General features: G+C 44.2%; 1 protein-coding gene and 1 long non-coding RNA gene across 6 annotated transcripts in view; one reads left to right on the top strand and one right to left on the bottom strand.

The window, feature by feature from the left end:
* LOC117878197 overlaps positions 1–19402 on the top strand; it is a 128259-nt gene that overhangs the window by 12727 nt on the left and 96130 nt on the right. For 3 of the 4 annotated variants that reach the window (XR_004645918.1, XR_004645917.1, XR_004645920.1), the window contains exon 3: positions 15179–15270. The exons of the other annotated variant lie outside the window; for it this stretch is intronic. This is a non-coding gene — a long non-coding RNA (uncharacterized LOC117878197). The remainder of the gene's footprint in view (positions 1–15178; positions 15271–19402) is intronic. 4 annotated transcript variants of the gene reach the window in all.
* The window catches only part of IL15 (interleukin 15), a 65958-nt gene continuing 55196 nt past the window's right edge, over positions 8641–19402 (bottom strand). For both annotated transcript variants that reach the window (XM_034772251.1, XM_034772252.1), the window contains 5 exons: positions 15557–15660; positions 12370–12463; positions 11731–11772; positions 10453–10617; positions 8641–9834 (listed from right to left, as the gene is read on the bottom strand). In XM_034772251.1, the coding sequence (XP_034628142.1) occupies positions 9709–9834; positions 10453–10617; positions 11731–11772; positions 12370–12463; positions 15557–15660 (531 nt within the window). In that variant the 3' untranslated portion in view covers positions 8641–9708. The remainder of the gene's footprint in view (positions 9835–10452; positions 10618–11730; positions 11773–12369; positions 12464–15556; positions 15661–19402) is intronic.

Here is a 19402-nt window from a genome sequence, read left to right as displayed (position 1 = left end):
TTGGGGCTCTGACCGCAGGAAGGAGGGCGGGGGGGCACGGGCAGAAGGGGCAGAGCCGGGGCTAGCCTCCCCAAAGGGGGCTCCACCCATGTACAGAAGCACTGCAGGACAAGTGGTGACATAACCCCTTACCAGGTTTGGGTTGAACCCCAAAGCATCAGACACCTAGAGGTCCAAATGAAGGATCAGGGCCCCATGATGTTATGTGTGTGTACATATATGTAACATAAAAATATTGTCCCTGCCCTGAAGAGCTTACAATCTAAGTATATAAGAAGGTGAATACAACAAGGAGACTTGGGTGTGTACAAGGTAAAAACATCTCTATTTGGTACTGTAGAACTCTGCTGACAGACTTGCATACAAGATGGGGGGAAATATTTTTCCCCCATTACTCTTTTTTTTTTTGGTGCCATGAATCTAACAGTTCTGTTAATCTAGAGTAATAGGTGGGGAAATATAAAAAAAAAAATGGAAAACTGATTAGTAACAATGGCCTGTCTAAGATCATAGGCTCAGAAAAAGCAGCAGGAAATCTTTTAAAACAAAGATTAGTCAAATACTTACAGATCGGCACATGGGTCCCACCAGTGACCGCAATACAGTTTGGGAACGAAATCTTTGCAAACCCATTAATAACCTCCTGTGCGTTGCCCAGCCTTATAACCCTGGAGAAAAGCAATTTCTTAATAGCAGCACACACCTCCATCACAATTTCCCCAAGAGTTGATCTATGGCCACCAAACTGGTTAGTTACAATAGCAAATGGAGGTGGTGAGCTTCCAGATGGCCATCCATATGGAGGGCAGCTCTCACATAGGTGCCACCACTGAAGCTCCACTGTGAACTCTGCACAGATTTCTTGGAAAAGGAGTTTTAACATCCTGAAGTTCTGCCACCACTGTTGGTCATTCCAGATCTGCAGCACTATTCTGTCCCAGTCCGTGCTAATTGGGTAAGCCCAAAAGGAGCACTTCAGGAACAGTTCAAGGAGAAGTAGCTGCTCAGTCTCCTCCTCAGGGGCTATTGGTGCTCTTGTGCTGAATTAATTTAGATAAGCTTGCAGCAACTTATTGACATTCTCTACCATGGGAATTGCATTGCTCACCAATGCTTCCTCCATGCAGCCTGACAGCACTTAAAATGGCACTGGATTGCAGAGAGCCAGATGGATGATGGGAGAAAAGGAGAGGAATCAGAGAATTATTTAGTTTGACCTCAAGCCCCAGAACTTCATTGCAGTCCAGGAGGTATCCCACAATGCATAGCATGAAAAATCCCAGAATGTATACAGCACAACAGTGGAGCAATGCACCATGCGATGTCTGAGCACTTCTCTGAACAGCACTGTGCCGTATGGCAGCAATGATTTGAGGCAAAACTACCTTAATTGTGGGATAACAATGTGGTGTGTACATACTGTTTGCAACCACATGTTGCAGTTCACATAACATGGATACAGAAAACCCACACCATGTTTCAAGTGAAAACATGCCTTTAGAGAATATGTTAAAATTGCTTATTTGGGTAATTCCTAGACCTTTTCCAGGCCATTTTCAAGCTTCTCTCTCTCTCTTGTTCCCCCATATGTGATAATAATACGATGCAAGATGTGTATGTAAAATGTTTTGGCACCAGATCCCATCGTCTTTTTTCTTTACCACTTGTTCACTCAAGTCCCTGTTCAGGTTTATTATTCAGAACAAATAATATACAACACTGTAAATCAAACAAAACCTTTTATTTCTCATGAGCTGGATACATAGCAATCAGTACATGGTCTCTAACACAATAGCTGATGTTTTTTGCTACAACAAATAGTTTATAAATGCTGATGTAAATTAAAGTGTCCCCATAGCACCAGTGGAAAATGGAAACATATGACATTGCTTGCGCTGACAAGATGAGAACATTTGGACTTTACTCAGGAATACTGTTCACACAAATTGTGTGCCAGCATGGATTGTACACTGTATAATTTATATCAAAAGATATTAAGTATTTGCTTCATGACTGGAATTAATTATCTTAATTTATAAATACTGCACAAGAATCCAGGAGTATCAATTACGGTAAATTCCATTCTTCTTCCATTCTACCTACAAAAGCGACCCTCTGGCTTTGGGTCAGTATTTGGGTTCCCAAGGCCTTAGCTGCCCTTCTTTCCCTTTTTGTCTTTCTACCCTATCTGGGAGTGGAGAACAAATCTGGGGATATTTCAGAGAAGATTGGGGGTTGACAGTCTGCTGTGGATGCCTCACCAATTTTAGGGTCCCAATCTTTCTCCAATCCCCCTACTGGGAGTAAGTTTCCAAACCCTGGGAAGTCCCTCCCTATGAGCACCGGGTATGGGAGTTTAGGGACTACACCTGCTGCTACCTCAGTAGTGTTCCCTTGGATCTCGATTTTTACTGGGATGGTGGGGTAGTAACTAACTGTCCCATGGACACATGTGATCCCCGTACATTTAGCCTGCAGCAGCTGACTAAGCTTCACGAGCTTCCCTGAGATAAGCATGATAGCACTCCCCGAATCAACCAGTGCCGTGGTCCCTACCCCATTTAGTTTCACTGGTCTGGTATACGTATGTGGGGTTAGTGAGACCCCCAAAAGGTGGATTAGGGAGCATGGATCTGCCCAGTTCCCCAGGTTACACTGCATAGGCTCTTCAGCATTGGGACACTGTGCAGCTATGTGTCCCCACTCCCCGCAGGCATAACATCTGTATGGAGCCCTAGGCGTTCCCCGGTCTCTTGGTTTGGGCAGTCTAACATCACGATCCTCTTCTCCCTCAGTGCTCTGACTCTTTGGGTCTCTGATGGGCCTTCAGCCTCTCTCTTTTTCCACCTGGACACTCTTGGTGGCCCAGTCACCCGAACTTTAGGGCTTGGTGCTGCTAGTTTAACCCGGGGTGCCTCTTTTTTAACTGGTCGGGTCAGCTCCCTCACTGTCCTTCGCCTCTCTACCAGGGCGACAACCTCGTCATAGGTGGAGGGTTCGTTCTGGCTTACCCAGGCACGAAGGTCTGGTGGTAGTCCCCTCATGTATCAGTCGATGACCAGAACCGCTAGTATCTCTTTCGGACTTTCGTGCGAGATGGATCAGGTCATACAATTGGGACCGTGGGGTTTTGTCTTCCTAGTACCTCCAACCGTGATACTGCTGGGTCCTCCAATCTATCACGGTTGGAGGTACCAGGAAGACAAAACCCCACGGTCCCAATTGTATGACCTCATCCATCTCGCACGAAAGTCCGAAAGAGATACTAGCGGTTCTGGTCATCGACTGATACATGAGGGGACTACCACCAGACCTTCGTGCCTGGGTAAGCCAGAACGAACCCTCCACCTATGACGAGGTTATGCTGTCATTACCCCAGATCTGGCCAGGATATCTGCTTTCAGCTGGGGGTAGTCTGCCCCAGCCTCTTCAGGCTGATCATGGTAGGCCTTCTGGGCCTCCCCACACAGGAATGGGGCAAGGATGCCAGACCACTGATCTTGAAGCCAGGCCTCCCGTAGGGCTGTCCTCTCAAAGGCCAGAAGATATGCTTCTACATCATCCTCCCATGTCATTTTCTGCAGCCAATGGCTGGCCCATATGAGCCACGTCCCATCATGGCCGCGATTCAGCGCTGTAAGGGACTTTACCTGGTTTACCAGTTCCCGCAACATAGCTCAGTCTTGAGCAGCCTGGTCCATCAGCAGGCGATTAGTCTCTTGTTGCAGCCGCACTGCCTCCTGTTGGGCGGCTGCCTGGAACGGGTAGTCTCCTGCTGGGCCGCCGTAGCTTGTATCAATGCCCGCACTATGTCATCCATTGATGAAAAAAATAAACCATCTCCTTTTTTTTTTTAAATCACCCTCCTTCTTCCGCCACACTGTGCGCCCCAAGATCCCACTCCTGACACCAGTGTGACAAAGTGCCTCCTCTATCTTGTGGGTCCTGCGCTTATTGGCGGATTTTCTTGCTTCAGAGATTCACCATGTGGGTTGGGGAACAGCCCAGAGACCTTACCCTCTGGGAGAACCCACAGTCCAGGTCAATTGGGAGGTTTGGGGGGAACCCGGGCCTGCCCTCTACTCGGGGTTCCAGCCCAGGGCCCTGTGGACTGCAGCTGTCTATAGTGCCTCCTGTAACAGCTGCATGACAGCTACAACTCCCTGGACTACTTCCCCATGGCCTCCTCCAAACACCTTCCTTATTCTCACCACAGGACCTTCCTCCTAGTGTCTAACGCTTGTGCTCCTCAGTCCTCCAGCAGCATACCCTCTCAGCTCCTTGCACCTCTTGCTTCCAGCTCCTCACACTCACACCACAAACTGAAGTGAGCACCTTTTAAAATGCAGGTGCCCTGATTAGCCTGCCTTAATTGATTCTAGCAGCTTCTTAATTGGCTCCAGGTGTCCTAATTAGCCTGCTTGCCTTAACTGGTTCTAGCAGGTTCCTGATTACTCTAGTGCAGCCCCTGCTCTAGTCACTCAGGGAACAGAAAACTACTTATCCAGTGACCAGTATATTTGCCCTCTACCAGACTCCTGTACCCCACTGGTCTGGGTCTGTCACACAACATATTATGCATTTTCCAGAACTGCCAACAACCATGGAAAAAATTTGATTGTATTAGGTTCCATGCTAGAATATATACATTGCATTTCTTTCCCTGTTTTGATCTAATTTTTCCTAGCATGACTATGGTTATCACCATTTAATAAATCCTGGAACACAGAGACCACATACTAGATTGAAAACATTACATTTTGTCCCACATGAGTTGTTCACACAGAGTAATGTTAATATATCCATTGTTTATAATGGCTGTCTATATTTATTCATAAATACAGTGTACACATCTTCCTTGTCAAAAGAGGATTTTTGTTACTACAAAAATAGAATGAATTCAGGCCAGATAAACTTAATGGCACATTTGCCATCTGGGCAAAGCAAACAAAACAATAGAATACACTTATATGAAGATAGAACAATCAAATTATGAAATAAAAATACATTTGTGCTGTAGGCTGATCTATTGCACAACAAATAATTTTGCACCCCAAACATTATGTATATGTTTATTTGACAGAAGATTCACAAACCCGTACAGAAAAATATAGCACCTAAATGTTGGCACTGGAGGAAATAGTGGGCCTGATTCTCCACTCAGTCTCAGCAGTTTTAAACAAACTTAGTAACATTTGTATTGACCTGGCATAAAGAGGAAACTCAGAGCCACCTAGTCTCTTGTTCTGCTGAAAGAGGTTAACGGCTGCCATTATCGGGAGTGGAGGATGGTCTTGGATCCAAAGCTAATCACAAACCTTGTTAAACCAATGGTTGTGCCAAGTACTCTTTTTGAAGCTCAAAGAAGGCACAGTCAAGCCCCTTTATGTAATAAAAACAGCTGCGGGAGCTGGGGTGCTACTTCTAAAGGAACTAGGCCACATGGTAGGGCAGAGCTAAGCCATGTGGACTGGGGGGTTTCCCTGGTTGCAAATGCAGAGGGTGCAGATTCAGTTGTAGCCTGTGTGTTGGGAGTACGGGGGAAGAGCCTAGAGAAGGAGTGGTGAGCGTGACCCCCCAGAGGAAACACAGAGGCTAGGGACAGGGCTTCTTGGGTACTGAGCTCACTGGAGTGGCAGAGTTGGGGATTTCTGAGTAAGGAAATTGCCTGCTGTAGTTTGTTTCTTGTTCAGGGAAACAGGACTTGGTGAATTAACAATCTTACACTAAAAATATATTTGACTCATATAATATATAATCAAGTTCTCATGTGACTTTCATATACTTTAAGGCCACAGAGACCACTGTGATCATGTAGTCTGACCTCCTGAAGAGCACAGGCCATAGGACTACCATGAGAATTCAAGCTGTGCTTGAACTAGAACAGGGGTCGGCCAAACACGGCACGCAAGCCGATTTTGACTGGCACGCTGCTGCCTACCTTGGGTCCCGGCCTCCAGCCCCACTCAGCCCCTCCGCCCACCGCTCTCCCTTGCGGGGGCAGGAGGCAGAAGCTTGCTCCTGCGGCAGCCAAGCTTCCCCCCTCCCCCGCTTCTTCCCCCAGCCTGGTGCTTTCCTGCCCCTTCTCCTCCCCCTCCCTCTCCCTGCGCCGATCAGCTGATAGCCCTTGGGAGGGGGACGGGGAGGGGGAGCGGAGCAGAGCTGAGCGGCAGCGTGCTCGCTGCTCCATAGAGGAGGCAGAGAAGAGGTAGGGACGGGACCTTGGGGAAGGGGCTGGAACAGAGCATATCCCTTCCAGCCCCCCGCCATGAGCCGCTCAGGGCAGGGGGCTGGGAGCACCCCCACAAGCCAAGCACCTCAACCCTCTGCCCTGATCCCTGAACCCCCCCACACACCCCCAGCCTTCTGCCCTGCACCTCCACATACCCCCAGCCCTCTGCCCTGATCCCCGAACTCCCCCACACACAGCCAGCCTTCTGCCCTGACCCCTGAACCTCCCCACATCCCCACTGCCCTCTGTTCTGACCCCTGAACCCCCCCACACACCCAGACTTCTGCCCTGCACCCCCCCCACCCCTCCGCCCTGCCCCCCCCCACACCCAGCCTTCTGCCCTGCACCCCCCCCACACACCTCCAGCCCTCTGCCCTAACCCCTGACCCCTCCCCCGGTCTGGGGTCCCGGCTGCCGGCCCCTTGCCAGCCAGCATCCCGGCTTCTTAAACATTTTGAAAACCTTGTTTACTTTACATACAACAATAGTTTAGTTATATAATATAGACTTATAGAGAGAGACCTTCTAAAAAACGTTAAAATGTATTACCAGCACGTGAAACCTTAAATTAAAGTGAATAAATGAAGACTCGGCACACCACTTCTGAAAGGTTGCCTACCCCTGAACTAGAACATATCTTAATTTCAAGATTTCTACTGACTGAGACTCTGTCACAACCTTTGGTAAGTTGTTCAATGGTTAACTACCCTCACTGTTAAAAGGTCACATCTTATTTCTAGTCTGAATTTGTCTAGCTGATTTTTAAACTCTAAGGGCCTGATCAAACTCCTATTAAAATCAATGGGGAGACTTGCACTGGGTGCATCAGAAATTGGATGGGTTTCTTAGAGAATTGGCAGTATCATAGAATTTGACTAATACTGATCCACTCCTATGTCCTTTCTGCTACCATCCAGGCTTTCCACTCCCATGAGGTAACTTCCAGAATAACTTCCTAAACTGCTGTAGGCATCCCTCCTGTTAGAAATGCACAGATTCTGTGATCAATCTTTCTGTTGAGACTGACAAAACAGTGCCAATTTTTATAGGGATTTTAATAGACATCTGTCCAGTAGGAACTAGACTGAGAAAAATCACCAATTCATTTCATATAGACCACTGCACAGTCATCAGCTTTCAACTTCTGGGCCAGATTCCAATTGCTAACCCAGGGACTGATGAATTGGAATTTTTGGTGGGCATGCAAAAGAGAATCAGGCTGCTACAGGTGGAAACTCTATATGCCATGACCAATTCATTGAGCTATACCAGGGGTTCTCAAACTGGGGGTCAGGACCCCTCAGGGGGGGTCACAAGATTATTACATGGGGGGTCGCGAGCTGTCAGCCTCCACCCCAAAACCTGCTTTGCCTCCAGCATTTATAATGGTGTTAAATATATAAAAAAGTGTTTTTAATGTTTAAGGGGGGTCACACTCAGAGGCTTCCTGTGTGAAAGGGGTCACCAGCACAAAAGTCTGAGAACCCCTGAGCAATACAGTTAATTTTTAGTTACATTTTCCCACACTACATATAAATAGCACAATGGAAAAAATGTTCTCATTGGCCTGTGCACATATAGAACTGAATCCTCCTGTCTTTACACACACATTCATCTCATTTAAATCAATGGGATTAGTTGGGTAAGGCAAACAGAATTTGGTCCAGAATGTCATAGCACTTCAAACACAATAAAGCCAGAAAAGAGAGAGCAGGAAATCACAACTAGCTTGGCAAACAGTCTATTGCCAGTCTCTTAATAGTGCAGGGATGGGCAAACTTTTTGGCCCGAGGGTCACATCGGGGTTGCCCAACTGTATGGAGGGCTGGATAGGGAAGGCTGTGCCTCCACAAACAGCCTGGCCCCTGCCCCCTATTCACCCCCGCCCACTTCCCGCCCCCTGACTGCCCCCTCAGAACTCCCAACCCATCCAACCCGCCCTGCTCCTTGTCCCCTGACTGCCTGCTCCTGGACCCCCGCCCCCTATCCAATCCCCCCCCGCTCCCTGTCCCCTGACTGCCCCGACCCCTATCCACACCCACACCCCCTGACAGGCCTCCCGGGACTCCCACTCCCAACCGTCCCTGTTCCCCATCCCCTGACCGCCCCCATAGAACCTCCACCCCATCCAACCATCCCCTCCTCCCTGACTGCCCCCCAGGATTCCCTACTCCCTTATCCAACCCCCCCTCCACCCTCTTACCAGCAGCAGGAGCTCGCAGCCACGACACCCAGCCAGAGCCAGCTGCACTCCCCACACTGCCCAGTGGGAGCGGTGGGCCAGAGCGTGGCCCGCGCGGCGGCATGGCTGCGGGGGAGGGGAGACAGCAGGGGAGGGGCTGGGGATTAGGCTCCCCAGCTGGGAGCTCAGGGGCTGGGCAGGACAGTCCTGCGGGCCGGATGTGGCTTAAAATTTGACTAGGGTAGATGCTTGTGAAATTAAGTATCAGCTTTTGGTAACTTAATTCTCCTTCATCTTTTCATTCTATTCTTTGACGGGGACGGCTGTTTCCTGTTAGAACAATTCCTAAAATGTTTTACCATCACTGCATTTTCACTGTACTGCATTATTGTGTGTATCCATTTTATTCACTTCATCAATGAAAGTTATAAAAAAGTAGACAAATTCAGGCAGTTTGAATTTACAGCTGCACAACTGCCTCTTTCAGGCCTGCATTTTTTTGATAATCCAGACTCTGGTTTCCACACACGTAGGCCCTGATTTTGTAAGCTGTTCTATGAAAGCAGAGTGCTGTAACTAGGTAGAGCCTCACTGAAATCAGTGGGGTATTACTTGGCCACAGGGGTCTGTTCACATGGGGCAACTTGCAGGATCAGAACCCTGTTTGTTACAGTCAGAGCTATGTGAGCTACTGTTTCCCATGACTTTACACATGTGGTGATTGCTATCTGGGCTCTCAGCAGGGAACTGAAATAAGGCTCTCCAGACATTAAAGCATGAGACTGCATAGCCTGAGCTAAAAAGCCAGGTTCCGTAGTTGGGGACTGAGACAGACTCTGATCCTGTGGGGATTGGGCACAGAGGAGGACTCCAAACACATACTAGTCAGTGATCTTATATATATATATATATTCTCATTCCATTTACACCAGTTAAACTTTCCTGGAAAATAAAATATTTGCAGTACAAGTTACTATGTTTTCTAAGTAGTAGTCAATTATTGAGACATGCAAAGAGCAAATATTTATCTAAAATGCTTATAAAATACACATAATTTTACATTTTAATAGCTTCCCAGAGAAAGTAGTAAATTAAAAATAAAAAGGCAAAATAGTCTGTGGCGCAGTTCATAGTTCAGATTATTCTTTGCTGTATTTTGTTTTTTCTGCCTTTCTGTCTTACAAAGTTCTTAAAATAGCCGAACAGTCTGTCTCTCCATCCATCCAATGATTATATTGCTTGAAGTGCCGGCAAAGTTTATGGAGTTTCCCTTAAGCACTTTCAAAAAGAAAGCCTATTTAGGAACGTGCGGTAAAAATTTCAGTTTGTGTTTTGCAAACTCTTCGAAAGTCTCTATAAATTTAATAAAATTTCTTTCTTCGTACTCTTCACATTGTTTGCATGTTATTTTATTCCTGTTCTGCAAAAAAAAAAAAAAAGGGGGGGGGGGGGGGGAGAGACGGAAGAAAGGAAAAATGACAATTATTTGAATAAAAAATGGTTTGATATTAAAACTGGGGATAGTTGAATTGGTTTTGATAAAGAGCCAAATCTTGCTCACTTTCCTCTTACAAGAAATCCCACTGCAGACAATTGCCACAGGAGCGCTGCTGGAGGCTGCCAAGGAACCTAAGTACTGAAATGTAAGTGGCCTGATTTTTAAACATGAGCTTGTAGAGCTGCCAGTGACTCCAGTGGGAGATGCAGGTTTTCAATCCCTTTGAAAACCAGGCGATATATCTTTAGGTGTCTAAATATGGTCCACTCTCTATGAACTTCAGTTTGAAAATGTTGGCCATGGGGTACCAGTTTACACATGCACACACACTAGATGGACCCTCTTAAGTATTTGTTTTGCTAACATTGTAGAAAATTTTATTCTGAGAAGAGCTAAATTCTGTCCGTGTAAATCAATGTGTGAGTGGATGACTGCCATTCACACCCCTGTCATGAGTATCTGACAACAGAATTTATCACAAGCCATTAAATGCACTTTTTTTTTATTGTCCTCTTTCCAATGATTGTAGATGGCACTTACCGGACTGTTCAGTAAACTTGTATTCTTTGGTAAATTTGCCTTTACATTTGCCAGCACATTCCGCACGTGCTGTTTGATTTTACATCCTTTTCTGATTTCACATTCATGGGAAATCACTTTCAGCTCTAACAAAAAGCATTCCATCACTTGTACTTCGCACTCATCCTAAAAATGAAAAATGTTAATGGCTTTACAATAGAAAAATTAAAGAAATAGATGCATATGTGGTATATAATTTTGCAAACCAGCAGCTGATTTTGATCTACTGTGTATTTGTTTTGCCATGCAAATGTTTGTAAATATCTATATCTATCATGAAAGTTAATGTGTAGCTTGGTTAAATTATGTTTAAAGGTGGGTAAGGACATAACAGGCTTGATGAAGAACGTAAATACCAAGATAGGATGGGAATTAATTAGGATATACTTTGGGGTATAATTAAGAATAATGGGATCAAGTTATTATTAATGATACTTAGCTCTGATAGCAATTTCCTTCCAAAAATCTCAAAGCAATTTTTAAAAAGGGAGTATCACAATCTCTATTTTACAGATGGAGGAAACAGAGATGGATTGATTTTGCCTCAGGTCACACAGCAAGATCAGTGATAGAGCCAGGAACAGAACCCAGGTGTTCTGATTCCCAAAGCCATGCCTTATCCATGGGACTATATTGCCTCCCACTTAAAAAACTAAAAGTTTTGGCTATCAAGAGAACCTTCCTGACAGTAACATCTATTAGGTTGTGGAACCCTCTTCCTAGGAGAGTCTAGAAGCTGCATTGAGGAGATCATTTTAAAATTAGATTGGCTACATGACCTCTCTGATGATTGTGATGTACATTTTATCCCCTAAACTGAAATAAATGTGTAAGATAGTTATCCCTAGCTTTGCCATTCCTTCAATTAGAAACTATCTGAAGGTGGATGCCTATGCAATTTAGATCTTAACACTATTTTAGAATGCTCTAGCAGAGTGCACAATGTTGGAGAATCATGTTTTCTTCTGACAAAAAGGAAAGTTCTTCCTTTTGATAAAAATCATTTTGTCCTTCCTTTTTAATTGACAAACTTCTATAGCCAATGATTCAGTAGCCATATCTGCTTACAGTCACCCTGATTAATACAAATGAAGAATGGAAACTTATTTTTAATGCAAATGATTTGGTTTCAGAAGCTTTGATCAAATTAAACATTAATTGCCTTTAGCTGGTTACTTCAGAAGAAATAAGGATATCACCCTTAGACCAATCTAGGTCAAATTCACAAAATGTACTTACTGGCTTGTCTGTATATGCAGTGTATAAACAGGCATCAATGCTCTAAAAGAAAACAGATTTGTATATATAAACAATAATTCTTGAGTTTAGGGATAATAAAGTCAATCCTACCAAGGGAATGGCCTAGCTCAGTGCTCAATCCTGCAAGGTGCTGGAGGTCACTGAAGTCAGTGGACGTTGAGAGTCCCCAGCACCTCACAGCATGAGGCCCTTGTAAGCATGAGATTCCCAGCACCCCACAGCATGAGGCTCAAAGTAAGAAGCACATTTCTGGAGCTGAGTTCCAGCAGTACTTTCTCAGAAGAAGCCTACTCCCAATTCTTCTCTTCAGAAAAACTCTCTTCTTGTTCTATCTGACTAAGAACAAATGCTGCAGAGATTAAAATATTGCATTGAAGGAAATAAAAATTGAAGATGAAAACACTTAATTTAAGGGGCTATAATGCAGGATCCACCCCATGTGTCACATATTGTTATCTACTCCCCCGCTTATTCCTGTGCTATAGCATTACATCAGTTCTCTTCTTTCCCTCCCTTCTCCCCCACTTACTTACTATTTAAGCACTGGGCTAGACAACCAACTCCAGGTCTCTTCCTATCCAAATGATTCTATGAAACGTTAATGCTTTGTGAACTTACATCAGATGTGTACTTAATCTCATTCAAATCATCTATAACTGCCTCCCACCTTCTTCTTTCAGCTTCTATTCCTGGTAGATATGCACTGATGCAGCTAAAACAAAACAACCACAAAAACAATTAGGATATTTAGTAACATGCACACATCTTTTCTGAAGATAATAATGTAACTAAGACTTGTTGGCAGAAGAGCAGTATTATATTACATATATGCCACATATGCAGGCGTATGTGACAGACTGTGAAGCCCTATGATAAAGTATGGAACCATGAAATATACAGGGAATACTGATGGTACATACTGGTATGAGGGTTTAATCAGCAGGAGTCTGGGATGATCCCATTACTCAGAAGTGGAAAAACCACAAGTAAATTATGCTAAGCATCATTTTATCTCCTGGTGATAAAATGTCTATCCCACATCATCTTGCATATGCCCATATATATGACTGAAAAATTAATGTTACCAACTTTAAAGAGGGTTCAGCTCCACAGGGCCAGAGTGAGAGGTTAAAACTATTTAAAGTAAAATACCTAAAATTGTTCTTTCTAGATATAAAAATGTCACAAATTTTTGAAGTCTTACAGCTTAGCCTCATCCAAGGCTAGATTCAAGTTCTGAGTCCTACTGAGGAAGGAATTTCCTCTTCCAAATAGTACAGTGCCTGTTTTTAGCCCTGTGAAGGTGTGGGCTAGTGGATTTTTAAACTGTAACTCTTGATGTATAAAAAGCTGTCACTGGCTCAGGACTGAATTTTGCCCATCTTGAACCTCAGGGAAGAATTCTTCCACATTAGACTGTAAGAACTTTGGAACAGGGACTGTTTGTTATATATGCCTCACTCGCATTCTTTAATTGGTGGCCTCTAGTTATTACAGCAATACAGGTAATATTGGGAGAGATGGAGGAAATATTTATTTGGCTGGTTGATTTTAAAATAAGTGGCAGATATTTTAAGCCGCTCAATGTTTTGAAATAGTCAAATATAATCACAGAGATTGATCAGTGGGCAGGTAATGTAGTCACAGGCATGTGATAAGTACATATGTATAACCTCCTTGTTCAATTTTACCTTCGTGTGTAGATTATCGTATAACCCTCTAATTTATCACATGGTTCCCAGTCATAAACATAAACATGTTTTGATGATAATATTGTGCATGACTGCAAAGCTGTATGATAATTTGCCTTTGTCATGTACCTTCGATTGTCTCACCTGGATTCCACCAGAATGACAACTAATATTTCAGACATTCAATAGGTCAAACAGCTGACAGAATTTTTTTTAAAAAAAGACCCTTCACAAAAATGTTCCGGATGAGTGCACATACACCATCTACACATACTTTCACTGGTCTGAGGAGCAAGTTGGAAAAGATGGGCAACCACCTGGGAACATGCCAACAGAATCAAGGAGATGTTGGTTGAAGGTTGGTTTGGTCACAATGTCATGGACATGTCAAGTATCCTCAGTTTGGGTGCCAATCTTGAAACATCTTAACCTGATTTTCAGAGGCCTCCACATTTCCCACTGATTTTTAACTAAAGCTGTGGGTGCCTCTGAAAATCAGGCTTTTAGGGCTAGATCCATAATCCAAAATTTAGATTCTCAAAACTCCTGCTCAGCTGCCATCTTACCCTGAGGTGCCTAAGTTTCTGCTGGTAAAGTCCCTTATAAAGTACTTAAATAGTCATTGGGCTAAAGCGAGAGAGAGAGAGAGACAATGAGTCTATAGTCTAGTGGTTTGGGCACTCACCTGGGAGACCCAGGTTCTACTCCCTGCTTCAAAAATAGTAAGCATTTTATACAAAGTGGAACAGCATCAACGGGAGAGATGGAGAGCTCTCCCCTGGAATATCCTATAGTCCAGTGGTTATGACATTCACCTGGGAGGTGGAACACCTGGGTTCAGGTCCCTGCTATAAATCAGGCAGAGTAGGGACTTGACCTCAGGTCTCCCACATCCCCGATGACTGCTCTACACAGTGGGGCTATAAGATATAAGGGGGGCTGACAACAGCACCACCATCTTCACCTGCTGCTGGCTTCTGTGAATCCTATTCTTAGGCACCTGACTCTCTTCATGCATTGTACAGGGAGCCTCGGCACCTAACTTGGAGCTGTGGATTCTGCTATGTGACAGGGTGCCTAAACTTTAAGCATTGCAATGCCGAATCTAAGGGCTTGTCTACATAGCAATTTACTGTGCGGCAAGCCATGGTGTGACTCTACAGTGCACCAGCTTGCCGTGAAGTAACATCCCATGTAGACACTTACAGTGCAGTGAAAGTCCCGGAGTGCACTTGGTTTCCTACTACTTGAAAGTCTAATACATTATGCTGCACTCTAACACTTTCACTGCACTGGACGTGACTGTGTGGCAAATAGGTGCACTATAGATTCTTGCTGCCTTGCTAACTTGCCATGTAGATGAACCCTTAGTTCCTTTTGTGGACCTAGAGTCTCAAGTTTGGCACCCCAAACTTGGTGGATGTTTTCGAAAATGTGGGCCTCAATCATAGATGCAACCACTGGGGCTTCGTTTGGGGGGAAAGAGTGGGACATTTCCCTCAAACTCCCAAGCAGGAGGGAGCAATAATGTCTTTGAGCCTGTGGCACAGGGCAGGTAAGGGAAAGACAGTTCCAGCCCTTCTGCTGATTTTGTGTGCAGCAGTGGCAGACTTAGCATTCTTCTCTCGCTCTCCCTTGGGGCTAACCAGCTGAAAGGCAGAGGTGGCACCCAATTCAAACAGCAGGTGGATCCAGAGGAAAGAATCCAACTTCCTTTCTGTTGTCTACACTTACAGGAAAGGAAAGGAAGAATTCTCTCCCAATGGACCTGGAACAATGAGAGGACAGAGGACACTCACCAGCCCTCTTCCTAATGAGACGGAGGAAGGTACTGTTGGGATGGGACAAGACAGTCCCTATTAGGGAGACTTGACACAAAAAGGGGGTAGGGAGTGAGCATGCAGGGCACATAGTGGGGCAAAGGGCACTTGGGATGTGAAGCACAAAGCACTGGTGCGGGAGGAGATTGGGGAAGATTGAGCTGGTGAGGAGGGTGTGACATGGAACCCGTGGGGAATCCAGCTTTGTAAAGTGACTGGAGATCATTGGGAGAAAGATACTGCACAAATACAAATAATTATTTACTAGTTTTGATTTTTTAAAATTATAATTACCAAAGAATGAAGATGGTTATTCCAGTCGCATTATTTAAAAATCTGAGAAAATGTCTCTTCAGATACTGCTGGTAGTGGAGACAAATTCTTCTCAGGTGTGTTTTCTGAAAGATAAGATCCAGGAAATAAGAAGTTACCTAAATGAGTTGTATGGCACTTTATAGGATTTGACTTTATAGGATATTTTTAGTATAGATTTAATTAATTAATCCATTAGGCAAGTCATCTAGTACAGACAATATTGCGCGTAGTGGATATTTTGTAAAGACCAAACCACTCTGTAGCTTTTTAGGAATAGGTAGTCACTTGCTGGTAGAAAAGCAGATGACAGGGGCACAGCACAAGAAACTGGAATGTATTCTGGATCATGGGTTCCTAGCTTCTTCCATAGTATGGATCACATTTTAATACAAGTATTGTATTAGAGATCACTTGCTTTCCCACTCTTAATTTTACAGACCACCTCTCGCCCACCCCTTTGCATTCCATAATATCTCTGCAGCATCTACAGCAATTAAATATGTGAAAAAGTAATATTAGCAAAGGGTTTTTAAAAAATGTTGGTACCTTCTCTTAATGCAATTTAGCACTTGGAAATACGAAGGGGGAACCAGCTCTCCATGGATCATCAGCAAGTGCTCCATAATTCAGAATTTGGAAACTTTTGTTCTAGACTGAACCAAAACCACTCTTATGTAGACTGGCGCAGTTCAATTATGGAGATGCACCTGTTGGGGATTGGGCCCTATGTTTTATTGCTAATAACACTGCTCTACAGCCAAAATGCTTCTGAAATAAATGTAGTCAAACTTTACTAATTCTGGGTCACTGAGAACGAAAATGATGCTTAAAATTGTTGATTGGCTCTAGTTTTCAAGATATGCTATTGGGTCAGTATATACGACCCTTGACTTGGGAATGGCGAAGGATAAGTGAGTTATAAAGGGAAGGGATCTCAATTTAAACCAGAAATGACTAAAATACATCTTTGACTGGATCTATGAATAAATCTATGACTGGGTTTGGACAGTACTTGCTTTTTAGGCAAAACAATGAATGATGCAATCTGAAGCTGGTATTGCGTCATACATGAATTGCATCATGTTATTCCTAGAAGTCATGGATAATGCAATCATAACGAAGCTTACATCACTCTGCTGAACAAATTGTCCTATATCAGCTCTAGAAATCATACAGTGTCATGCTCTCTTATTTGTCAGTGTTTAATTTTGCAAAGGGACACATTTCTGTTTAGCCAAAGTGAGCAGAGATGCCTCGTACTTGTGTGAACAGTGCAGATAACTTCTGCTATGTTTGTAGTGAAGTGACTTTTGCATCACAAAAGCGCAGTATAACCACTATGGTTAAGAAAGCCTATCACCTTTACATTGGCTGCAAAATTGGAGATCAGGACAAGAGGTGGGCCCCACACATATGCTGCAACACTTGTGCAACAAATCTTCACCAATGGTTGAACAGGAAAAGGAAATCTATGCCTTTTGCAGTGCCAATGATTTGGAGAGCGCCAACGGATCATACCAGCAATTGTTACTTCTGCATGGTGACTCCAGTTGGGAAAGGTGTGTCAAAGAAGAAAAAGTGGACTGTGCATTATCCAAACATTCTATCAGCTATAAGGCCAGTACCCCAAGGAGAAGGACTGCCGGTTCCTGATGCACCAGAATCATTCTCACTTGAGTCAGACGAGGAAGAGGATGAAACTTCTGGTCCTGAACCATCAATGTTACAGGACCCACATTTTCTCCCATCCTCCTCCTCTGAACCACACCTCATAACACAAGGTGAATTGAATGACCTTGTCAGGGATTTGGAACTACCTAAGAGTAAGGCAGAGCTGTTGGGCTCCAGACTACAGCAGTGGAATCTCCTGGCAGGTGATGTTAGGGTTTCCATGTTCCGTGACCGTCAAAAGGATCTTGTCCCATTCTTCTTCATGGAAGGTGTTCTTGTAGCCTGCAACAACATCGATGGTGTGATGGCAGCCCTCAACATCGTTCACGATCCAGATGAGTGAAGACTGTTCATTGATTCATCGAAGACGAGTCTTAAAGCTGTTTTACTGCATAATGGCAATGTTTTGCCATCAATTCCAGTTGGTCATGCAGTCCATATGAAGGAAACCTATGACAACATGAAACAACTTTTGAGGTGCATAAACTATGACCAACATCAGTGGCAGCTTTGTGGCGATTTGAAGGTTGTTGCTCTCTTGCTTGGTCTGCAGACTGGATACACAAAGCACTGCTGTTTTCTCTGAGAATGGGATAGTCGTGCAAGAGATTCCCACTACATCAAGAAAGACTGGCCACTCCGACAGTCATTGGAGCCTGGGAGGAAAAGTGTTCAGCATCCACCAGTTGTTGAATCAAGGAAGATTTTGTTACCATCCTTACACATCAAGCTGGGTCTGATGAAGAACTTTGTCAAGGCCATTGACAAAACACAAGCAGCTTTCAAGTACTTCCGTGGAAAATTTCCAAGGTTAAGTGAAGCTAAGATAAAGGAAGGTGTCTTTGTTGGTCCTCAGATTCGTGAACTTCTTCAAGATGATGCATTTGACCATGCACTGCGTGGCAAGGAAAAGATGGCATGGAAAGCCTTCCAGTTAGTGGCAATAAATTTTCTCGGAAACAACAAGGCAGACAACTATAGGTTGTTGGTGGAAAACCTCCTCAAGGCATACAAAAGGCTTGGTTGAACATGTCACTAAAGATACATTTTTTGCACTCTCATCTAGATTTTTTTCCACCGAACTGCGGAGCAGTGAGCGACGAGCATGGCAAGCGATCTCACCAGGACATTGCAACAATGGAGAAACACTATCAGGGCAAATGGAGCCCATCAATGCTTGCAGACTATTGCTGGACAGTGACAAGAGATGCTCCATTTAATGAATACAAGAGACAAGCCAAGAAGCGCCGAGTAGACACTGAATAGGACTAAACTATGTACATAATAGTTTTTGCCTTTTGTTTCATAATAAATTTTATTTATATAACCCTTTTGCTGATTTTTAAAGCGTTACATAAACAGGACAAGTGAAATATTATCATGTAAAGCAACCATAAACACATGAAAGACCTAGGTTTACAATTTATGATTGAAACTCTACTATCTACACAATATACATAGACATAAAATGTAAAAACTTAAATATCTTAGAAACAGTAGCTGATCAGTTGTTTTAATTGTCATATTTGAATTCAGCACATCAAAATACATAATAAATAGCACATTTTATCTCTGAAGCAGACGACTTCTCAAAAATTGTAGACCAGTGTAATACTCATTTATCTCACAGGGTTATTGTAAGGATTACTTATATTTGTAAAATTCTTTAAATACTGTGACAACATTCCTCCTCTATCTTGGTGGGTCCTGCACTTATTGGCGGATTTTCTTGCCTCAGAGATTCACCATGTGGGTTGGGGAACAGCCCAGAGACCTTCCCCTCTGGGAGAACCCACAGTCCAGGTCAATTGGGAGGTTTGGGGGGAACCCGGGCCCGCCCTCTACTCCGGGTTCCAGCCCAGGGCCCTGTGGACTGCAGCTGTCTATAGTGCCTCCTGTAACAGCTGCATGACAGCTACAACTCCCTGGGCTACTTCCCCATGGCCTCGTCCAAACACCTTCCTTATTCTCACCACAGGACCTTCCTCCTGGTGTCTGATAACGCTTGTGCTCCCCAGTCCTCCAGCAGCACACCCTCTCCCTCTCAGATCCTTGCGCCTCTTGCTCCCAGCTCCTCATACTCGCACCACAAACTGAAGTGAGCTCCTTTTTAAAACCCAGGTGCCCTGATTAGCCTGCCTTAATCAATTCTAG

The sequence above is a fragment of the Trachemys scripta genome, chromosome 5, assembly GCF_013100865.1.
Source record: "Trachemys scripta elegans isolate TJP31775 chromosome 5, CAS_Tse_1.0, whole genome shotgun sequence".
NCBI lineage: Eukaryota > Metazoa > Chordata > Testudines > Emydidae > Trachemys > Trachemys scripta.
Note: the sequence above shows the minus strand (reverse complement) of the source record. Positions and strands in the feature narration are given on the sequence as shown.